This window comes from Pogoniulus pusillus, chromosome 14 (assembly GCF_015220805.1).
Source record: "Pogoniulus pusillus isolate bPogPus1 chromosome 14, bPogPus1.pri, whole genome shotgun sequence".
NCBI classification, from domain to species: Eukaryota; Metazoa; Chordata; class Aves; order Piciformes; family Lybiidae; genus Pogoniulus; species Pogoniulus pusillus.
In genome coordinates, this window is record NC_087277.1 from 19,590,663 (window position 1) to 19,607,874 (window position 17,212).

The window sequence follows — 17,212 nt, forward strand, 5'->3', positions numbered from 1 at the left end:
AGTTGAGGCACCGCTGTGGAGGGAGTTGAGAAGGGTGACCCCCGTCTGGAGGAGTTTGGCAAGAGGGGGGTGTGGGGGTTTGTGTCCCCATCAGTTCTGTGAGAACGGTTTGTGGGAAATTTTCCACCCCCTTTCCCATTAGGGATAGCTCTAAAAGGGGGTCCGTGGAGTTTAACCCATGCCCATCCTCCATCTGGGGGCAGCTTTAAGTGGGGAAGTCTGGCATTTGTTCTCCCATACCATCTAGGGTAACTCTAAGGACCTGTGGGGTTTAACCCCCTCCATCAGGGGTAGCACTGAGGGGAGTGTCGTTGGGGTTTTAAGCCCTCACTCTGGACAGGACTGGGCTCTGATACTCCCCTTTTGGGGGGCTAATAGTTTGTGAGGCTAGGCCAGGAGACCCAGAGCAACCTTGTGAGGTCAAGCAGGAGACTCCCACCTTCAGCCGTGGGCCCACCCCTTTCAACCCTTGGATGCTGCACCCCTGGAGATGATGCCACCTGAGGAGGAGAGCCCGGATGGTGGTGGGGCAGGGGACAAGGCCAGTGGACTTGTCCTCCTGCAAGCCCTGAAGAGCGGCAGCACCCGGAAGGTGAGATGCGGTTGGTGGGGTGCTGTGGGTTTGTGCAGGTGGCCAAAGCACTCAGGCAATGCCCCATGGGGCAGGGTGCCCACGCTGGCTCTATAGAATCATGTAATGCTTTGGATTGGAAGGGACCTTAAAGGTCATCTTGTTCTAAACCTGCCACCTCGGAGAGAGATGCCTTCCTCCAGACTCTGTTGCTCAAGGCCTTGCCTCCATGGGGTTGTGATTTCCATGAATGGGGGTGCAGGCATGTCTTAGTTATCAAACTGTGCTGGAAGTGTCAGGTCATGGCAGGGAGTTGGCTGGGGAAGGGTTTGGTGTGTGATGTGCAGTAGAAGTGTGTCCGGTAGCTCATCCATAAACCTTACACAACAATCTCATAGCTCACCATCTCTTAAACTCCCCTCTATCCCATCTTCTGCTGTCTCAGCCTAGAAGCATCCCAGAGACTCCTTTTAGCCAATTTTTCCTGTGTTTTGGCTTTTTCTCCTGTTTTGCCTGTAAGAATATGACCCAACCAGGCATTACCCATCCCTCTCCTTATCATCAGAGGTACCAAGGTGAGTGTTGCTCCCTGGCAGACTTCACCCTAGGATATACCCACGAGGAAAGTGGATGCAGTGGCTCTGCGTGCAAGATGGGGCGATAACTTTGCTGGCGTCATTCATTTAATTAGTAACAGTGAGGTGAAACCAGCAGGGATTGTCCTCAGGCTGCCACCAACCCTGCTGGGCATCCCTTGGGTGTCTGTGTGAGCTCTTGAGGTGGAGAAGGCTTTTAAAAGTGCTGCTTATAGCAAGGAAAAGATGGGTAAATGTTAACTTTTGGGACTGTTTAAGTGGTTCCCGTTAAGTTTGTCCCCTGGGAGCTCCATTTATAAAAGCTGTAGTGAGTTGACCCTGTAATCTGATCTCTTCTTGCAAGTCTGTAATTTCCAAAACTTGTTCTTCAGCAGAGATCTGCCTCTCCACAGCCCTTTGGCAAAAATAAACAGCAACTAAACAAACAAACAAAATCCCCACAACCAAAACCCAAAAGGCAGCCCCATTAAAAAGCAAATTCCCCAAAAGATCCATTAAAAAAGCAACCCTTTAAAAGACACCCATTAAAAAAAAAAAAAGCAAAAGCACCCAGCCAAACTGAAACAACACAAAAAAATCCATCCCACTGGAAAAAAAATCAACCCACCCAAGAAGCAGAACTCAGCCATGTTCTGGAGCTGCTTTTTAATCCTGAGATTGCAGTCTCAAGGATCAATCTGATCTTGAAGTCACTTGAGCTTGACCTCCTTGAGTGGAGCTGAAGAGGCTGCAACTTTAAACCAAGTTGTCATTGACCCAGGGTCTTGTTGAAATAGCAGGTGCTGCTTGTAAGGAAGGAGCAGCAGGAGTCCTATTCCCCAATTTCTTCTGGGTGCAGAAACTATTTCCTTTTTAGAAGTCGTTAATTTACTCTCTTTGGATCTACTAGAGGGTAGCACAGAGGAGAAAAACAGGAAAGTACTGCAAAGCTTTAGTGGGGAGGGATCTGGCTGGGGATTTGCAACATCTGTCATAACATGATTATTCTTGCTAATTAACCCCCCCACGTGATTAGACTTCCCTTTAGTGCTATCAGCTTTTTATTAAACAGACACTATCGAGATCATCTTTTCTTGAACACTGGAGGTGTTCAAGACCAGATTGGACAAAGCCTTCAGCAACTTGGTCTGGTGGGAGATGTCTCCCACTCATGGCAGTGGGCTTGGAACTAGATAGAATCACAGAATTGTTTTGGTTGGGAAAGACTTCCAAGATCATTGAGTCCAATCATTGACCTAATACCAGCATGGCCATCAAGACATGTCCCAAAGTGCCATGTCCATACATTGCATGAACACCTCCAGGAATGGTGACTCCGCAAGCTCCTTGGGCAGCCTATTCCAATACCTTTGAATAAATGTTTTTTTCTTAATACCCAATCTCAGTTCAGGCCATTTCCTGTTGTTCTATCAAAGCTTGACCTCCTTGAGTGGATCTGAAGTGGCTGCAATGTTAAACCAGGCTGGCATTGACCTAGGTTCCTGTTGAAATAGCAGGTGCTGCTCATAAGGGAAGAGCAGCAGGACTCTTATTCCCTAGTTTCTTCTGGATTTGGGCACCATCAAGTTCAAGGATTATTAAAGATCCCTTCCAACCCAGTGCATTCTATGATTCTAGTTGTATTTTTGTCAGGAGCTGTTGATGTAGTTGTTGTGTGTTTGCTCCTCCCAAGAGATCACAAAGGCTGCTGTGATGGTGACTTATTTGGGCCTAGACTCAGAATCATTTAGGTTGGAAAAGAGCTTTAAGATCATCAAATCCAACTATCGATGTGGATGTTTTGTGTTTACTCCTCATAAGGGATCTCAAAAGGTGTGGTAGTGACTTTTTTGACCTGAACTCATAGAATCACAGAACACACAGAATCATTTTGGTTGGAAGAAGCCTTTAAGATCATCAAGTCAATGGTGTCTACACTCAGAAGAAATAGAGAATAGTCCTGCTGCTCCTTCCTTACGAGTAGCACCTGATACTTCAGCAAGACCCTGTGTCAGTACCAACCTGGTTTAAGGTTTTAGCTTCTTCAGCTCCACCGAAGGAGGTCAAGCCCAAGTGTCTTCAAGATCAGATTGATGCTTGAGGTTGCAATCTCAGGATAAAACCAGCTCCAGAACCTGGCTGAGTCCTTTCAACCAAAATGATTCTGTCAATAAACCCTAACACTGTCAAGTCCACCACTAAGCCATGGCCCTCAGGACCACATCTTCCTGTCTTTTAAACCCCTCTAGAAAGGGGGACTCCATCACTTCCCTGGGCAGCCTGCTCCAGAGTCTGACAACTTTTTAGGGAAAGAAAGCTTTCCTAATATCAGATTTGTAACATCTGTTTCCTGCTGGCACCTTGCCCTGGCTCTCATGACATCTCCCTCAGCATCCCAGAGCAGTTTCATGCTCCTAAAATTCAACCTCTAGATGCAAATTTTGCTGTTTAAAAGCCTTCAATCACCCTTAATTTTATGCTTGGGATTTTTTCCCTCCTTGTTTTATTTTTCCTTCCTCTTGCTGAATCCATCAGCCAACAGTGAGGGCACTTTGTTGGGAAATGTAAAACCTTAATCCTCAGCTCATTTGTTAAAAGGCTGTGTGATGTAACCATCTTCTCAATAAAAGGTTTTAGAGGTTTTAGCTGCTCCTATCTCCCACAGAAAAACAGCTTGCAGCCAGAGGGCTTCATCAGATTAGTTCCATGATAGGGATTTTTGTATCTAACTAAACATTCAGGGAAGAAATGAAAATACTTGTTTGCCACCAACTTTGCTTTGAAGCTCCAGTGAAATGCTCTTGGCTGAGAGGAGAAGGGAATGATCAATAATCGGCTAAAAATGAGAATTTTCAAGCCTGCTTTTGTGTGTGGAGCAGTTCTCAGGCTTTTGTTTTCCTCTCTATCCCACGGCTAAGCCGGGGTCACTTGGCCACTTGTCCTGTTGTTGGCCTGACTCAAAAACTCGTGGGCTGCAAAATAATCCCAGCTGATACATTGTCAGGCAGTGCTGCTGGTTAGTGGTGACCTGGACAGGCTGGAGAGCTTGGTGAAGGGAACATCATGATGTTCAACAAGGGCAGGTGTAGTCTTGTGTCTTGGGGCACACCACTAGTGACAGCTGCCAACTGGATGTGGCACCATTCACCACTACTCTCTGGGCCTGGCCCTCCAGCCAGTTCTTGACCCATATCAGAGTGAATCTGTCCAAGCCAGGAGCTTGCTGTGGCAGATGGTGTCAAAGGCTTTACTGAAGTCCAGGTAGACTACATCCACAGCCTGCCCCACATTCACCAGGCAGGTAACCTGATTATAAAAGGAGATCAGGTTGTTCAGGCAGGCCTGCCTTTCCTAAACCTGTGCTGGCTGGGCCTGATCCCCTGGCCATCCTGCAAGTGCTTTGTGATGACACTCCACATGACCTGGTCCATAACCCTCCAGTAGGTTGTGGGAAGTTCTCTTCCCCCTCTACTCTGCCCTATAGAGGCCACAGGTGGAATACTAGGTCTAGTTCTGGACTCGGCAGTTCAAGAGACAGGGAACTATCAAAGACAGTCCAGGGGAGGCTATGAAGATGCTGAAGGGCCTGGAACATCCCTGAGAGGAGGAAAGGATGAGAGACCCGAGGCTATTTAGCCCTAAGAAGAGCAGCCTGAAAGGATATCTTCTCAACAGTCAGTAAGAGCTAAAAGGTGGGAGCCAAAAGAGTGGGGTCAGACTCTTATAAGTGGTGGCCAGTGATAGGACAAGGGGCAGTGGGCACAAACTCGAAACCAGGAGGCTCCGTCTGAACAGGAGGAGTAGCTCTTTGCTGTGAGGGCAACAGAACCATAGAGCAGGCTGCCCAGAGAGATTGTGGAGTTGTCTTCTCTGAGTAGATTCCAAACCCACCTGGACATTGTGTTCCTGCGCAGTCTGACATGGGTGACCCTGCTTTAGCAGGAGGGTTGTTCTATATGATCTTCAGTATTCCCTTGCAATCCCCCCTGTTCTGTGATTTGGCAATAGCTCTGGCTTGATATATCTTCTAGTCCAGACAGGCTGGTGCTTGATCTTCCCAGCACTGATCTTTGGCTCTTCAGTCACCATCCCTGGTGTGGTTGGAGGCTTCCTGGTCAGAGGCTGTCTGGTTTCTTTCAGCACCATGTACTCCTTCATGTGCTGGTTTCTTTAATATCATCATTGACACAGACTAGTAGTGCTGGAAAGGTTAGTGGATTGCTCACTTGATGGTGGTGAATGCTGTAGGACCTCACCACCCCAGGACTCAGTAAGACAGCTCTGAGGGTTAGCAACAAACCCAGTCCATCATCAGTGTGACTTTGACATTGCATATGAATTCAGATCCTACCTAAAGGAGCTCCTCCTCTAGACAGGGGGACAGTTTACACATGGGATGACATGTGATGTCCAAAGGTTGCTGTGACTACAGCTGCCTTATGGCTCTCATGGTTATCAGGTGTCAGATCAAGATATCTCAGGCTTGTTTTGTAGCCTTGCTTGATTCTGCCTTTGGCTCCAAGGGCCTTTCTATTTCATTTAGTCTCTTCTGGCTGCCAGTGCTCTCTGTGGGTACAAGGACCACTTGGGGTGGCTGTTGTGGGAACTGCAGGGATAGGATGAGGTGAGGTAGAGATGAGTCACACAATAGAGCTCTTGCCATTTCTTCTGAGGCAGAGGTTTACACCCTGAACAAACAACTTCAACAACTGGTTGGTGTTAGGGAGCAGAGCAGCATTGGAGAGGGATCATGGAGCTGGAGTACTACAATGCATTGGTTGTATGAGACCTTTAAAGATCATCTAGTGCACCCAAGCTGCAGGGACATCTTTAACTAGATCAGGTTGCTCTGAGCCTCATCAAGCCTGACCTTGAATGTCTCCAGGGATGTGGCTTCCACCACCTCTCTGGGCAACCTGTTCCAGTGTTCTACCACCTTAGTAAAAAAACTTCTTTCTGGTGTCCATTCTAAATCTACCCTGCTCCAGTTTCAAACCATTGCCCCTTAAGTTAAATTCCAACAGTGTTGAACTATGCTGTCTTAACAGGTTGCCCAAAGAGGTGGTAGAAGCTCCGTCCCTGAAATGTTCAAGGTCATGTTGGACAGGACTCTGAGCAACTTGCTCTAGTTGCAGATGTCCCTCCTGACTGCAGAGGTGATGGACTAGATGGCCTTTAACAGGTCCCTTCCATCCCAAACTAGTTGATGATTCTATGATGTCAGCCATGCCACTTTGTGTTGAAACTGAGCCCATGTTATCTACCACAAGGTACCAGGACTACAGTGATGATGTGCTGCTGCCCATGTGCAGTGCGTGGCTTTGTGGCAAATTTTGGAGCAGATCATTTGATTTCCATCAAACCAAGTTATTCCCTCACTGAAAAAGGAGAGAGTGGTCATGCATTGCAGTAGGTTGCTCAGGGAGATGGTGGAACTACTACCACTGGAAGCATTCAGGAAACATGTGGACATGGCACTGTGGGACATGGTTTAGTGGCCATGGTGACGTTAGGTTGATGATTGTACTCAATCTTAGAAGTCTTTTCCAACCAAAGCAATTCTGTGGTCCTTAGGTTTCTTCTGCTGTTCTGTGGATGCTCTTCAGCTCCTCCAACTGGCAATAGTCCTGATGGTGACAATTGGATTATAGTTGGCCTTGATTTTAAAGGTGTCTTCCAACCTTAGTGATTCTATGAAGCCAATCTCAGAGGTGGCACAGCTTGGTCCATGCTTCAGCAGGTGGGTCGTGGAGCACCTCTTGTGAATCCAGCAAAGCTCTGAAAGCAGCTAGGACCTTTTACCTCAATACCCATTGGTGCTCTAAGTAGACTCACAGCTACACAAGCTGCCAGCTCACAGTCATCCTTTGATCACTTCATATGCTTAGGTTTTGCTTTTCCCCTGATTGCTTCCCACAGCTGAGCTCCTGTTCTTCTAGCAGAAATGAAAGTGCAGAAATGAGTCCCTTTGTGCATAGTTTTGCCCTTTGGACTTGCTGGCATCCATCTCTTCTTGCAGCTAATGAGTTCTTCTGTCATTAGTGCAGGGAGGTGGTAGCCTGCTTTTGGCACTGAAGTCATAAACAATGCTCTAGGTGTGCCTTGTCACCCAAGACACATCAGTGCTTCATCTGCTTGTGTTTACTGGAGACATAAAGTGCAAAGTACACCTGGTGATCATCTCTAACAAATGTTCCCTAAGGACTTGCTTATACAAGGAAACCTTAACCACGTAATTGCCCTGTTTAACACCCCAGATGGATGCTCCTGAGCTAGAAGAGGTGGTGGGGAGGTAGCAGCACCATTACATCACTGTAGATGTTGCCTTATCTCTGGAAGGTATAATTGACAAAAGCCTTCACATCCCTCAAAGGGGCTCTGCCTTGGCCTCTTCAGAGTGGGATCTTCTGGCTTTTCTTGTCCTCCTTATGTGGAGGCATTGGCTGAGGACTTTCCATAACATTGTCATGCTGAGGTTTGAACTTGATGTTAGTTGGCAGATGTTTTCTGAGCATAAAATGATCTTGGTACAATAGTTCAGTCTCTAATCCTGCTTTGTCAAAGGCAATAAACTTTAGAGCTGGACACAACTCATATAACTTAATGACTCTTTGCTCATTTTCATGGCTGTTCTCTGCATACATAGAAGCTCTGCTAGACAATTGATGGCCTCTTACTGGAAGATCTATATGCTCACTTCTGTGCAGAAATTTTGAACTAGGAAGGAAAAGAACTGTCTTGTTCAACCTGGCCACTTCTTAAGCACCTCGTTTTACTCTTCTATTGAATCACAGAATGGTTTGGGTTGGAAGGAACTTATTAAAGCTCATCTAGTCCAACCCACCTGCAGTCAGCAGGGACATCTTCAACTAGAACAGGTTGCTCAGAATCTCAACCAACCTGACCTGGAATGGTTTCAGGGATGGGGTAACTACCACCTCTCTGCGCAGCCCAGGCCAGTGTCTCACCATTCTCATTGTAAAAATGCCTTTCATCTATCTGATCTGAATCTTCCTCTTTTAGTTTCAAACCATCACCTCTTCTCCTGTCACAGCAGCTCCTGGTGAGACACTGGCTGGGTGTGATGGGGCTCTGAACAATCTGCTCTAGTTGAAGATGCCCCTGCTTGCTGCAGGGGTGTTGGACTACATGAAAGGTCCCTTCCAACGTAAACCGTTCTATCATTCTGTGATGCTGTCACTGTCTACATCTTTTTTGGTTAGACCTCTTTAAGTGCCATAAGACTTCAAGAAGGTCTTTCTGGAACCTCCAGACCTTTTTTTCCTTCTGAGGAGGTGCTGATTTAGTTTCTCAATGTCCTTAGGTGCACCCCAAAGCCCAAGAGGCTGATTGAAATTCTGTATCTTTATTCTGACCATAAAGAGTTGACCTCAAGAGCTTGCACAAAGAAGAATTAAGCAATGAAAATCCCTTTTATAACCCAACAGTGGAATTTGGTGACCCCTCCTTTATGTAAGACACTCTTAAATCTGTCACCACATACTTTATAAGCTCTGTTCGGTAGTTTTCTGTTGCAACTTTGAGTCATAGAATGGTTTGAGTTGGAAGGCACCTTAAAGGTCATCTAGTTCCAACCTCCCTGCCATGCAGGGAAGACTCCAAGGGTATGGGTACAGGTTAAGCATTGGGTTCCTTTGAATGTAAGCTGTTGGAGGATGAACACAGCTTGGAGGTAGTTGGAGTGAGCTGGGGGTAGGTCTCTTCTCTCTAGTATCAGGGGACAGAACAAGAGGAAATGGCCTTGAGTTACCTTTTCCTCCCTCTCGATCTTTAGTTTCCATCTCTAGGTTAATATTTCACACTATGTGAAGCAGCATCATTGAAGGCACAATGTTTGTAGCCATCTTGGTCATTTCCAGGAGCAGCCACTTTCTGGATGAGTTTGGTGCTACCTTCTTTGCTCTGAGAACCTTTGGGTGCTCAGATCTGGATACTGTCTGCATGATTGGGTTGAGTTTTTCTTCCAACGGTTGGCTCAGGTTCTTCTTGCATAGAAAACCTGGGCACTTGTTGATCTCCATGGTGTGGGATTCTTCATCCTTTTGCTTCCAATTTCTGGATTTTTTTTTTCCCCAATGGTGCATGCAAGATGAGTGGGTTACCAGAATGAAGATGCTTTTGGAGCAGCCTTTCCTTTACTTCCTCCTGATTCAAGATTTGTGTAGCTATTGGACTGTTTTCTGAATGTCCTACTTAATCACTCTTCCAGAATCACCAGTCATGCTTCCAGCTTGCTCCTTCACTAATTTCAACAAATTCATGGATTACTGTAATGCACTAATCCTGCAGATTTATGGACCAGATGGAGTCACTCTGATTCCTCAGTCTCCAGTGTACCAATTAGGAGCTCAAATCTTTCACCTAAATGAAAATGCCAACATTAATCCCAGGCCCTTTTCAAAGGGGCCACCACTTAGTGGGCTTCAAACATAAGAAATTAGTTTTCAGAAACTGAAACCTATGAAAACACAAAAAAATCCATTCCGTACTCTCTAATCTAATCTGGTTTCATCCTTTTGGAGGCGGAAAGGATTTATTTTCTTCCTTTTTGGCTTCCCCAGAGAGAAGTTTTCATGGAGTAACACTGGAATCTCCAGTGTTTTCTAGGGAGTGTTGCCCTGGCTTGTGGATTTGAGACTGTAGGATGTGGTGAGACCATGTGAGGCCCATGTAGGGATCTACATGGCAGCAATTAACTGAGGTGGTGTTTTGGACAGAATGAGAGTGGGCACTCTTCAAGAGCTCTATAGACTTTCTTGAGTGGCAAAATACCTTTCTGATATGGGGGTCCCACTAGCAGTAGTGGGAGGAGAGCAGTGAGGAGCAGATAAGACTGATGTGTACACAGCAAATGGAAGTTTTTGGAGGGAAACAAGAGAATGGAATAATGACTTTGCAGAATTTCATTTAGTGCTACAGCAGATCTTAATATGTTCTTGTTGGGATCTGCCCAGGCTTTGCACTGGTGTATGAAAAGGAGGCTTGGAGATCTCCATGATCTTAAACTGCTTAGCCTTGTGCCATCTGAGGCATCTGAACCTCTCCTCACAAAATGGAAAACATCTCTGCTTGGGCAAAGCTTTTGTGACCCTGGATTCAGAGGTGCTTCTCATGGTAACCTCACTGCCTGGGGCATCCCATAGTAACCTCTTGTCTCCGTGAGACAGAGGGATTTTGCTGTCTGTTATTTCCTGGAGTCCAAGATGAAACGTGTTTCCCTGTCTGCAGAAAGTCCACGCTGAAGCCAAGGAAGGAGGCAGGGATGGAATTAATTTACTGCTTTGTGCAACTTGCTTCTCCTCCCCCATGAACTCCTGACTTGCTGCCTGGGCTCCCTCCCCTACAGCTAGCAGGGGATGAGACACGGGGTCACATCTGTTCCTGAGCTCTGGGGTTATACTGAGCCATCTGCAGCCACCTGGGTCTTGTTTCGTGTCTGATGAAACCATGGAAGGCCCCAGACCTGAGTCCTGGGGAAAACCTCTTGTCACTGGCCAGCAACTACATTGGAGTTGTGGTAGTGTGGGGAGGGGGCTGGGTTCCCATCAGGATTTTGTCTCTAGTTTTCTTAAGGGACTCTAGCCCCCCCCCCAGAACTACCACACAAGTCCATCCATCACTCCTCTTTGGATCCAAGTAATCAGCCAGTTTTTCACCCAGTGAAGCTAAGCTTCTACCCATCCAAGCCATGGGCAGCCCGGAGAACACTGGGGGAAGCGGTGCCAAAGGCTTCACTCAAGTCCCTGTAGGCACATCTGCAGCCTTTCCCTCATCTGCTGAGCAGCTCACATTATCATAGGAGATCAGATCACTCAACAATAGGATATAGGATAATAAAATTGAATTCAAAGACAATGCTGGACTCTGAAAGGGTCTCTAATGGTCCCAAACTGTTGGATGCTTTGGTGAGACCTTGCCTTCCTCTCTCTCAGCAGGGCTGTGACCCCTTTGCCCAGACCCAACGCAGCAAGCTGCAGCATCGCCGAGCACGAATTAACCAGCAGATCAACAAGGAGATGAGGATGAGAGCAGGAGCAGAAAACCTCTTCAGGTGAGTCCTGGTCCCTGGGACCCAGGGCTTAGGCTGAGGGTGGGAGTTTGCTCAAGATGGCTTCAAGGCATCTGATCAGGAAAAATCATAATTGTTATGTCCTAGGAGAATGGTACAAAGCAGGGTGTGAGCAGATCATAGCATCATTTCAGTTGGAAAAGACCTTTGAGATCATGATGTCTGTCACTGCCAGGTCACCACTAAACAATGTCACTCAACACCACACCTACATTGCTTTTAAATTCCTCCAGGAATGAGGACTCCACCACTACCTTGGACAGCCTATTCCAGGCCTTGAAAACCCTTTGGAGGAAGAAATTGCTTCTTAGTTCAACCTAAACTTCCCCATTTCTGCCTGTTCCATAGGAGAAGAGACTGACACCCATCTTGCTCCTTTCAGGCAATTGTAGAGAGCCAGAAGGTCTCCCCTCAGCCTCCTTTTCTCCATGCTTAGCAGCTCCAAGTTCCCTCAGCTGCTCCTCTCAAGACCCACCTAGAGTAATGGGAATAAATATTGCATTGGGATGGAGCTTTGACTGCAGAGCTCCTGCCTGATAACCCCAGAAGATGGGTCACATCCAGCTTTAGTTCTAAAAATTCCAATCCCAGTTCTTCCACCATGGCAGAACCTGAAATCTCAGGCACATCTTTGCAGATGGGTACAGGCTGGTAGCTCTTCACTGTGCTGGAAGATGCAGTTATGGATGCTGCAAAGTTGACACTTGGGCTTGGCTTTCAGATTGCAGCCAGTCCAGCATCAGCAATGCCAGCACATTGCTAGTGTCCCCTGTAGGGTGTTCATGATTCAGTCACCTTTTTTGGAACTCTCTTATCTTTATTAACTCCAAGATGAGCCTTTTAATTTTTTTTTTAGATCATTTGTGTATCTCATGTTCCATATTAGAACAGGTCAAAGGAGAGTGGATAGGGCTGGGGGATAGGTTGGACTGGATGATCTTGGAGGTCTCTTCCAACCTGGTTGATTCTATGAATGATTTAGATTGTAAGGGACCTGAAAGATCATCTAGTTCCAACACCCTGCCATAGATCTCCCACTAGAACAGGTTGCTCAAGGCTCCTCATCCAACCTGGCCTTGAACACCTCCAGGGAGGGAGCATCCACCGCCTGCCTGGGCAACCTGTTCTAGTGCTTCCCAACCCTCACGGTAAAGAGCTTCTTCCTAGCATCTGGTTTAAATTGGGATCTGTCAGTTCTGAGTACCAAGTGATGGGGACAAGAGAAAACAGTCTCAAGGTGCTCCAGAGAAGGTTTAGGATGGACATGAGGAAAAATTTCTTCCCCAAAAGGGTTTTCAAGCCCAGGACAGTGGTGGAGTGCCTATGCCCAGAGATTGAAAAGCCATGTATATGTGGACATTGTTCAGTGGTGGACTTGACAACGTTGGGTTAGCAGCTGAGCTTGATGATCTTAAAGGTCTTTTCCAATCCAAACAATCTGATGTTTCTACGTGCAAGGTGGACAACTTTGTGAACACAAGAAAATAGCCCAATGCTGCCCTAAAATAGCTTGGGGTTTTTTTTGAGTTGTATATGCCCCAGTAAAATGAAATTGACTTTCGGTTTCTGAAGTTGAATGGTTGCACCTCAGTGCTCTGTGGACCTTGAAGAAGGGAGTGAGATTGGTTGTGTTGAACTACAACAAGAAATGATATTTTAACTGGTGTGTGAGGACAGGCTGCCCAGAGAGATGGTGGAGTCTCCTTCTCTGGAGGGATTCCAAACCCACCTGGATGTCATCTTGAACAATCTGCTTTAGCAGAGGGGCTGGACTCAATCTTCATAGGTCCCTTCAAAACCTCACCATTCTGTGATTCCTTGACAAACAGGGCTTCCTGTGGGAGGTGAGCTTACAGCCCCCACACCCCACTGCTTCAACCAAGCTGCTCTGCCTCATCTCATTAAAGGGCAAGGCCATGAAATCTCAACGTGGAGCTCCACATGACTCCCTTCTCTTATGAAAACACAGAGGACAATGTGCTGGCTCAGCACAAAGCTGCCTGGCTGTGGGGTTGATGCAAACAGCAGGAATTGGAGCCCTGTGCAGGGGAGTGAGCAAAAATGTGATGCAAATCACAACTTAATTACTGGGAAATGCCCTGATGAGGCTCTTTTTTGTTTCTGTTGGATCAGCAGATTGGATGTCCTTTGGTAGAAGCTGATTTTCCTCCCTTTCCCAAGTCCACTTTGCAGCTAACACTGTGGTTTTCTGGGCACTGTGGTACTTAGAGCTTATGGAACATGGGAAATCTGGGAGGAAAAAGGGAAATTGTAGAGTATCTTCTCTATGGGGACAAGTTGAGAGAATTTGGGCTGTGCAGCCTGGAAAAGTGAAGGCTCCAAGGAGATCTTATAGCAGCCTTCCAGTACCTGAAGGGGGCTATAGGACAGCTGGGGAGGGACATTTTACAGGGGCCTCTGGTGATAAGACTAGGGGACATGGATTGAAGCTGGAGAAGGGCAAATTCAGGCTGTGTGTGTTAGGAAGAATTTCTTGATGGTGAGACACTGGAACAGGTTGTCCAGGGAGGCTGTCGATGCCCCCTCCTGGAGGTGATCAAGGCCAGGCTCGATGAGGCCTCAAGCAGCCTGGTCCTACTGGAAGGTGTCCTTGCCCATGGCAAAATGATATTTAGGGTTTCTTCCAATTAGAACCATTCTATGATCATAAAACTCAACCATATTTCATTTGTAGCAACTTCTTTATATGTCTCTGAATCCAAACAGAAAAGCTGTGGGCTGCCCATCTTGGAGCTGAGTTTACAGCTGAGCTAGCTGGGATTTTTTCCCCTCTTTGACACACAAAAAGTACCCTACACAAACAAAAAAAAACCCAAAACCAACAAAACCCTACCAACTCCAAATGGCTAAAAAAATAATCTCCTGAGCTGTTCTGTTCAACCATATCAGTTTCCTTTCCTGGAGAGGTTGCCATGAATGGTGTGTGTTGGAGAGTAAAGGAAAAAAAACAACCCAGGTGGTGTTTGCTCAGTGGTGTCAAGAGGGTTTGTTTGGTGAGTCAATAAATGGGCAGAGGCAGAGGAAACCTTTTCCTTTCTTGTTCAAATAACTGGGGCTGAGAGAAGTGATGGGGGTGATAAAGGTTTCACCAATCAAGCAGCTTCTTAAACAGGAATAAAGAAATAGAAATCAGACATCTTTCTTAGCTGTTAGCTAAGCAAACAACTGATAACTTCACTGGGGAGGCTAATGGAGACACGTAGGCTCTGCATACAGAGATCAGCACTCAGCCTGGACATGGAAGTACTTCAGTGCAGGTTTACTTATGGAAATGATTGATTGTGCCCCTAAATTACACCTCTGAGAGATACTGTGTTCTTAATTGCTGCATATTGGGAACAATTTCTTCCCCAAAAGGGTTGTTAAACCTTGGAATGAACTGCCCAGGGTAGTGGTGGAGTCCCCATCCCTGCAGGCATCTTAAAGCTGTGTACATATGGTGCTGAGGGACATGGTTTGGTGGTGGACCTGTCAGTGCTGGGCTAATGATTTGACTCGATCATCTTCAAGTTCTCTTCCAACTTTGAATCTATGTGGCACTTGCACAGTGCAAAACAAAGTGCCCCAACGTGACTCTGGGCTCTCAGACCTTGACCCAGCAACAAGTCCTGGACAAACTTTCACGTGCATGTGAAATCCCACAGAGCAAAATAAGATTTGAAGGGTGATGAAAGTCCAGGTTGGATGGGACTTTGAGCAGCCTGGTCTAGTGGAAGGTGTTCCTGCCCATGACAGGGCTGGAAGTAGATGATGTTACAGGTTCTTTCCAACCCAAACCATTTTGTGATTCTGATTCATATTTGAAAAAAATTAGGCCAATGCTGGAGCCTGTTTAAATGGAAGTGACTGCAGGGATCTTTGGACCTGCTGTGGGGTTTCCTTTGTTTAAAAGAAAATCCATTAATCTTGGAAATCCCAACAAAGGGGGCTTGGAAGAGGAGGCACCAAAGGACCAGCATTTAAAAGAAAAACAGCAGAGCTGCTGCTGCTTCTGACCTGAGCTGGGTCAGGGTGAGGCCCCTGAAGAATGCTAGCTAATTTAAAGAAAAACCCCAAACCAACTGAAAAAAACAACCAAATCCAAAACAACATGGTCTGGAAAAGCTGGAGGAAAAGAGCTCCCTGGCTGAGCAGAGCTTGTGCATGTGTTGTTTTTCCTGGATCCTAGGTGATTTAGCCAGAGCAGCCAGAGCCCCTTTCAGTCCATGACTGCACGTTGTCAGCTCAGGGTTATCTCTCCCTGCTTTCCTTCAGAGCAGATAAGGTTATAATCAGCCTGGGAGCTTGTCTTGCTGGGAGCAGGCAGCTGAAATCAATCCCTGGTGTTTACATCTCCTGACATGCAAGTGGGGAAAGGAGGGCAGGGTTTGGCTCTGCTAATGGGTGAGCACAACACAACCTCCTCTCTCTCAGGTTTTTCCACACAGAAATAATTACTTCCTCCTCAAACCCGACCAGAAAGGATTTTTATTTATGGAATCACAGACTGGTTAGTGTTGGAAGGGGCCTTAAAGATCTGTTCCACCCACTCTGGTCATGGGCTCTGTGCAACCTGGCCTTGAACACCTTCAGGGAGGGAACACACACAGCCTCCCTGAGCAGCTGGGTCAAGTCTTACCACCCTCACTATGAAGGATTTCTTCCTGTCTACATCTCCCTTCTTCCAGCTTCAATCCATTCCCCCTCATCTTGTTGCGGCCAGCTCTTGTAAGAAGTCCTTCCCCAGCTCTTCTGTAGCTCCCTTCAGGTACTGGGCTACTAGAAGGTCTCCTCCAGGCCTTCTCCAGGCTGACCAGCTCCAACTCAGCAACCTTGAGCCAAATGTGAAACTGCACTGGAGGTCAGAGCATGAATGAGTAAGGGGAGGTTTACTCTAGGGCAGAAATAGCAGATTCATCTTGGCAAGGTGCAGCTTAGTAATGATTTTTGCCTGGCCTCAATCTCTGTGGCACAGAGGTCTGCATGCTCTGGATTCCTCAGTCTTGAAAGGCTGAGACTTGGGGTTTCTTCAGCCTGAAGACAAGCTTCCAGGGAGACCTTTGTGGCCTTTCAGTACCTGAAGAGGCCAAAAAGAAAGATAGGGACAGAATTCTTGTCAGAACCAGTTGTGACTGGACAAGGGGTGTTGGTTTGACACTACAAGAGGGAGATTTATAATAGAGAAAAGGAAGACCTTTTTTACAGTACGGGTGGCGAGACACTTGCCAAAGTTGCCTGAAGAGATGTTGGAAGCTGCATTCCTGGAACCATTGCAGGTCAGGCTATTTGGGGCTCTGAGCATCCTGTTGTAGTTGAAGATCACAGAATCATAGGATTGTTTTGGTTGAAAGAGACCTCTAAGATCATGGAATCCAATCATCAGCCTGACACCACCACTAAGCCATGTCCTGAAGTGCCATGTCCACACGTTACTCAAGCACCTCCAGGGCATGCTGCCCTCCCTGGGCAGCCTGTTGTGGTGCCTGACCACTACTACAGTAAAGGACTTTTTCCTAAAGGTGTCCATGCTCATTGCAGTGGGGGTTGGAGTAGATGACCTTTAAAGGTCCCTTCCAACCCAAAGCATTTTGTGATCATGTGGAGAGGAGGCGGCATGGTTCTGCAAGGAGGTGTTAGATGGATGCATGAGGGGTTGCACCATTACATAGCTTAATCTGTGTTTATGACTGCAACTAAGTGTTGATAATTAAAGACAATGATGAAATGAGGAAGGTTTGATCCACATGGTGTTGTCTTGCAGGGCCACCAGTAACCACAAAGTCAAAGAGACAGTTGCCTTGGAGCTGAGCTACGTAAACTCCAACCTGCAGCTACTGAAGGAGGAGCTGGAGGAGCTGAATAGCAGTGTGGATGTCTACCAGAATGACAGGTACCCTAAGCAGGAGCTGCAAGATGGGAAGAGCAGCTGCTCATGTAGGATTTTATTTGTCTTACTTAGTTTGTTTTTCTGGGAGC

At 46.8% G+C, this 17,212-nt stretch overlaps 1 protein-coding gene across 2 annotated transcripts in view; it reads left to right on the forward strand.

Annotated features, from left to right (window-relative positions):
- Positions 1 to 17,212, forward strand: part of RHPN1 (rhophilin Rho GTPase binding protein 1) — a 34,074-nt gene continuing 16,862 nt past the window's right edge. The window contains exons 1-3 of one of the 2 annotated variants that reach the window (XM_064154425.1): positions 1 to 592; positions 11,100 to 11,218; positions 16,998 to 17,126. In XM_064154425.1, the coding sequence (XP_064010495.1) occupies positions 491 to 592; positions 11,100 to 11,218; positions 16,998 to 17,126 (350 nt within the window). In that variant the 5' untranslated portion in view covers positions 1 to 490. The remainder of the gene's footprint in view (positions 593 to 11,099; positions 11,219 to 16,997; positions 17,127 to 17,212) is intronic. The other variant, XM_064154426.1, reaches the window with a different exon arrangement.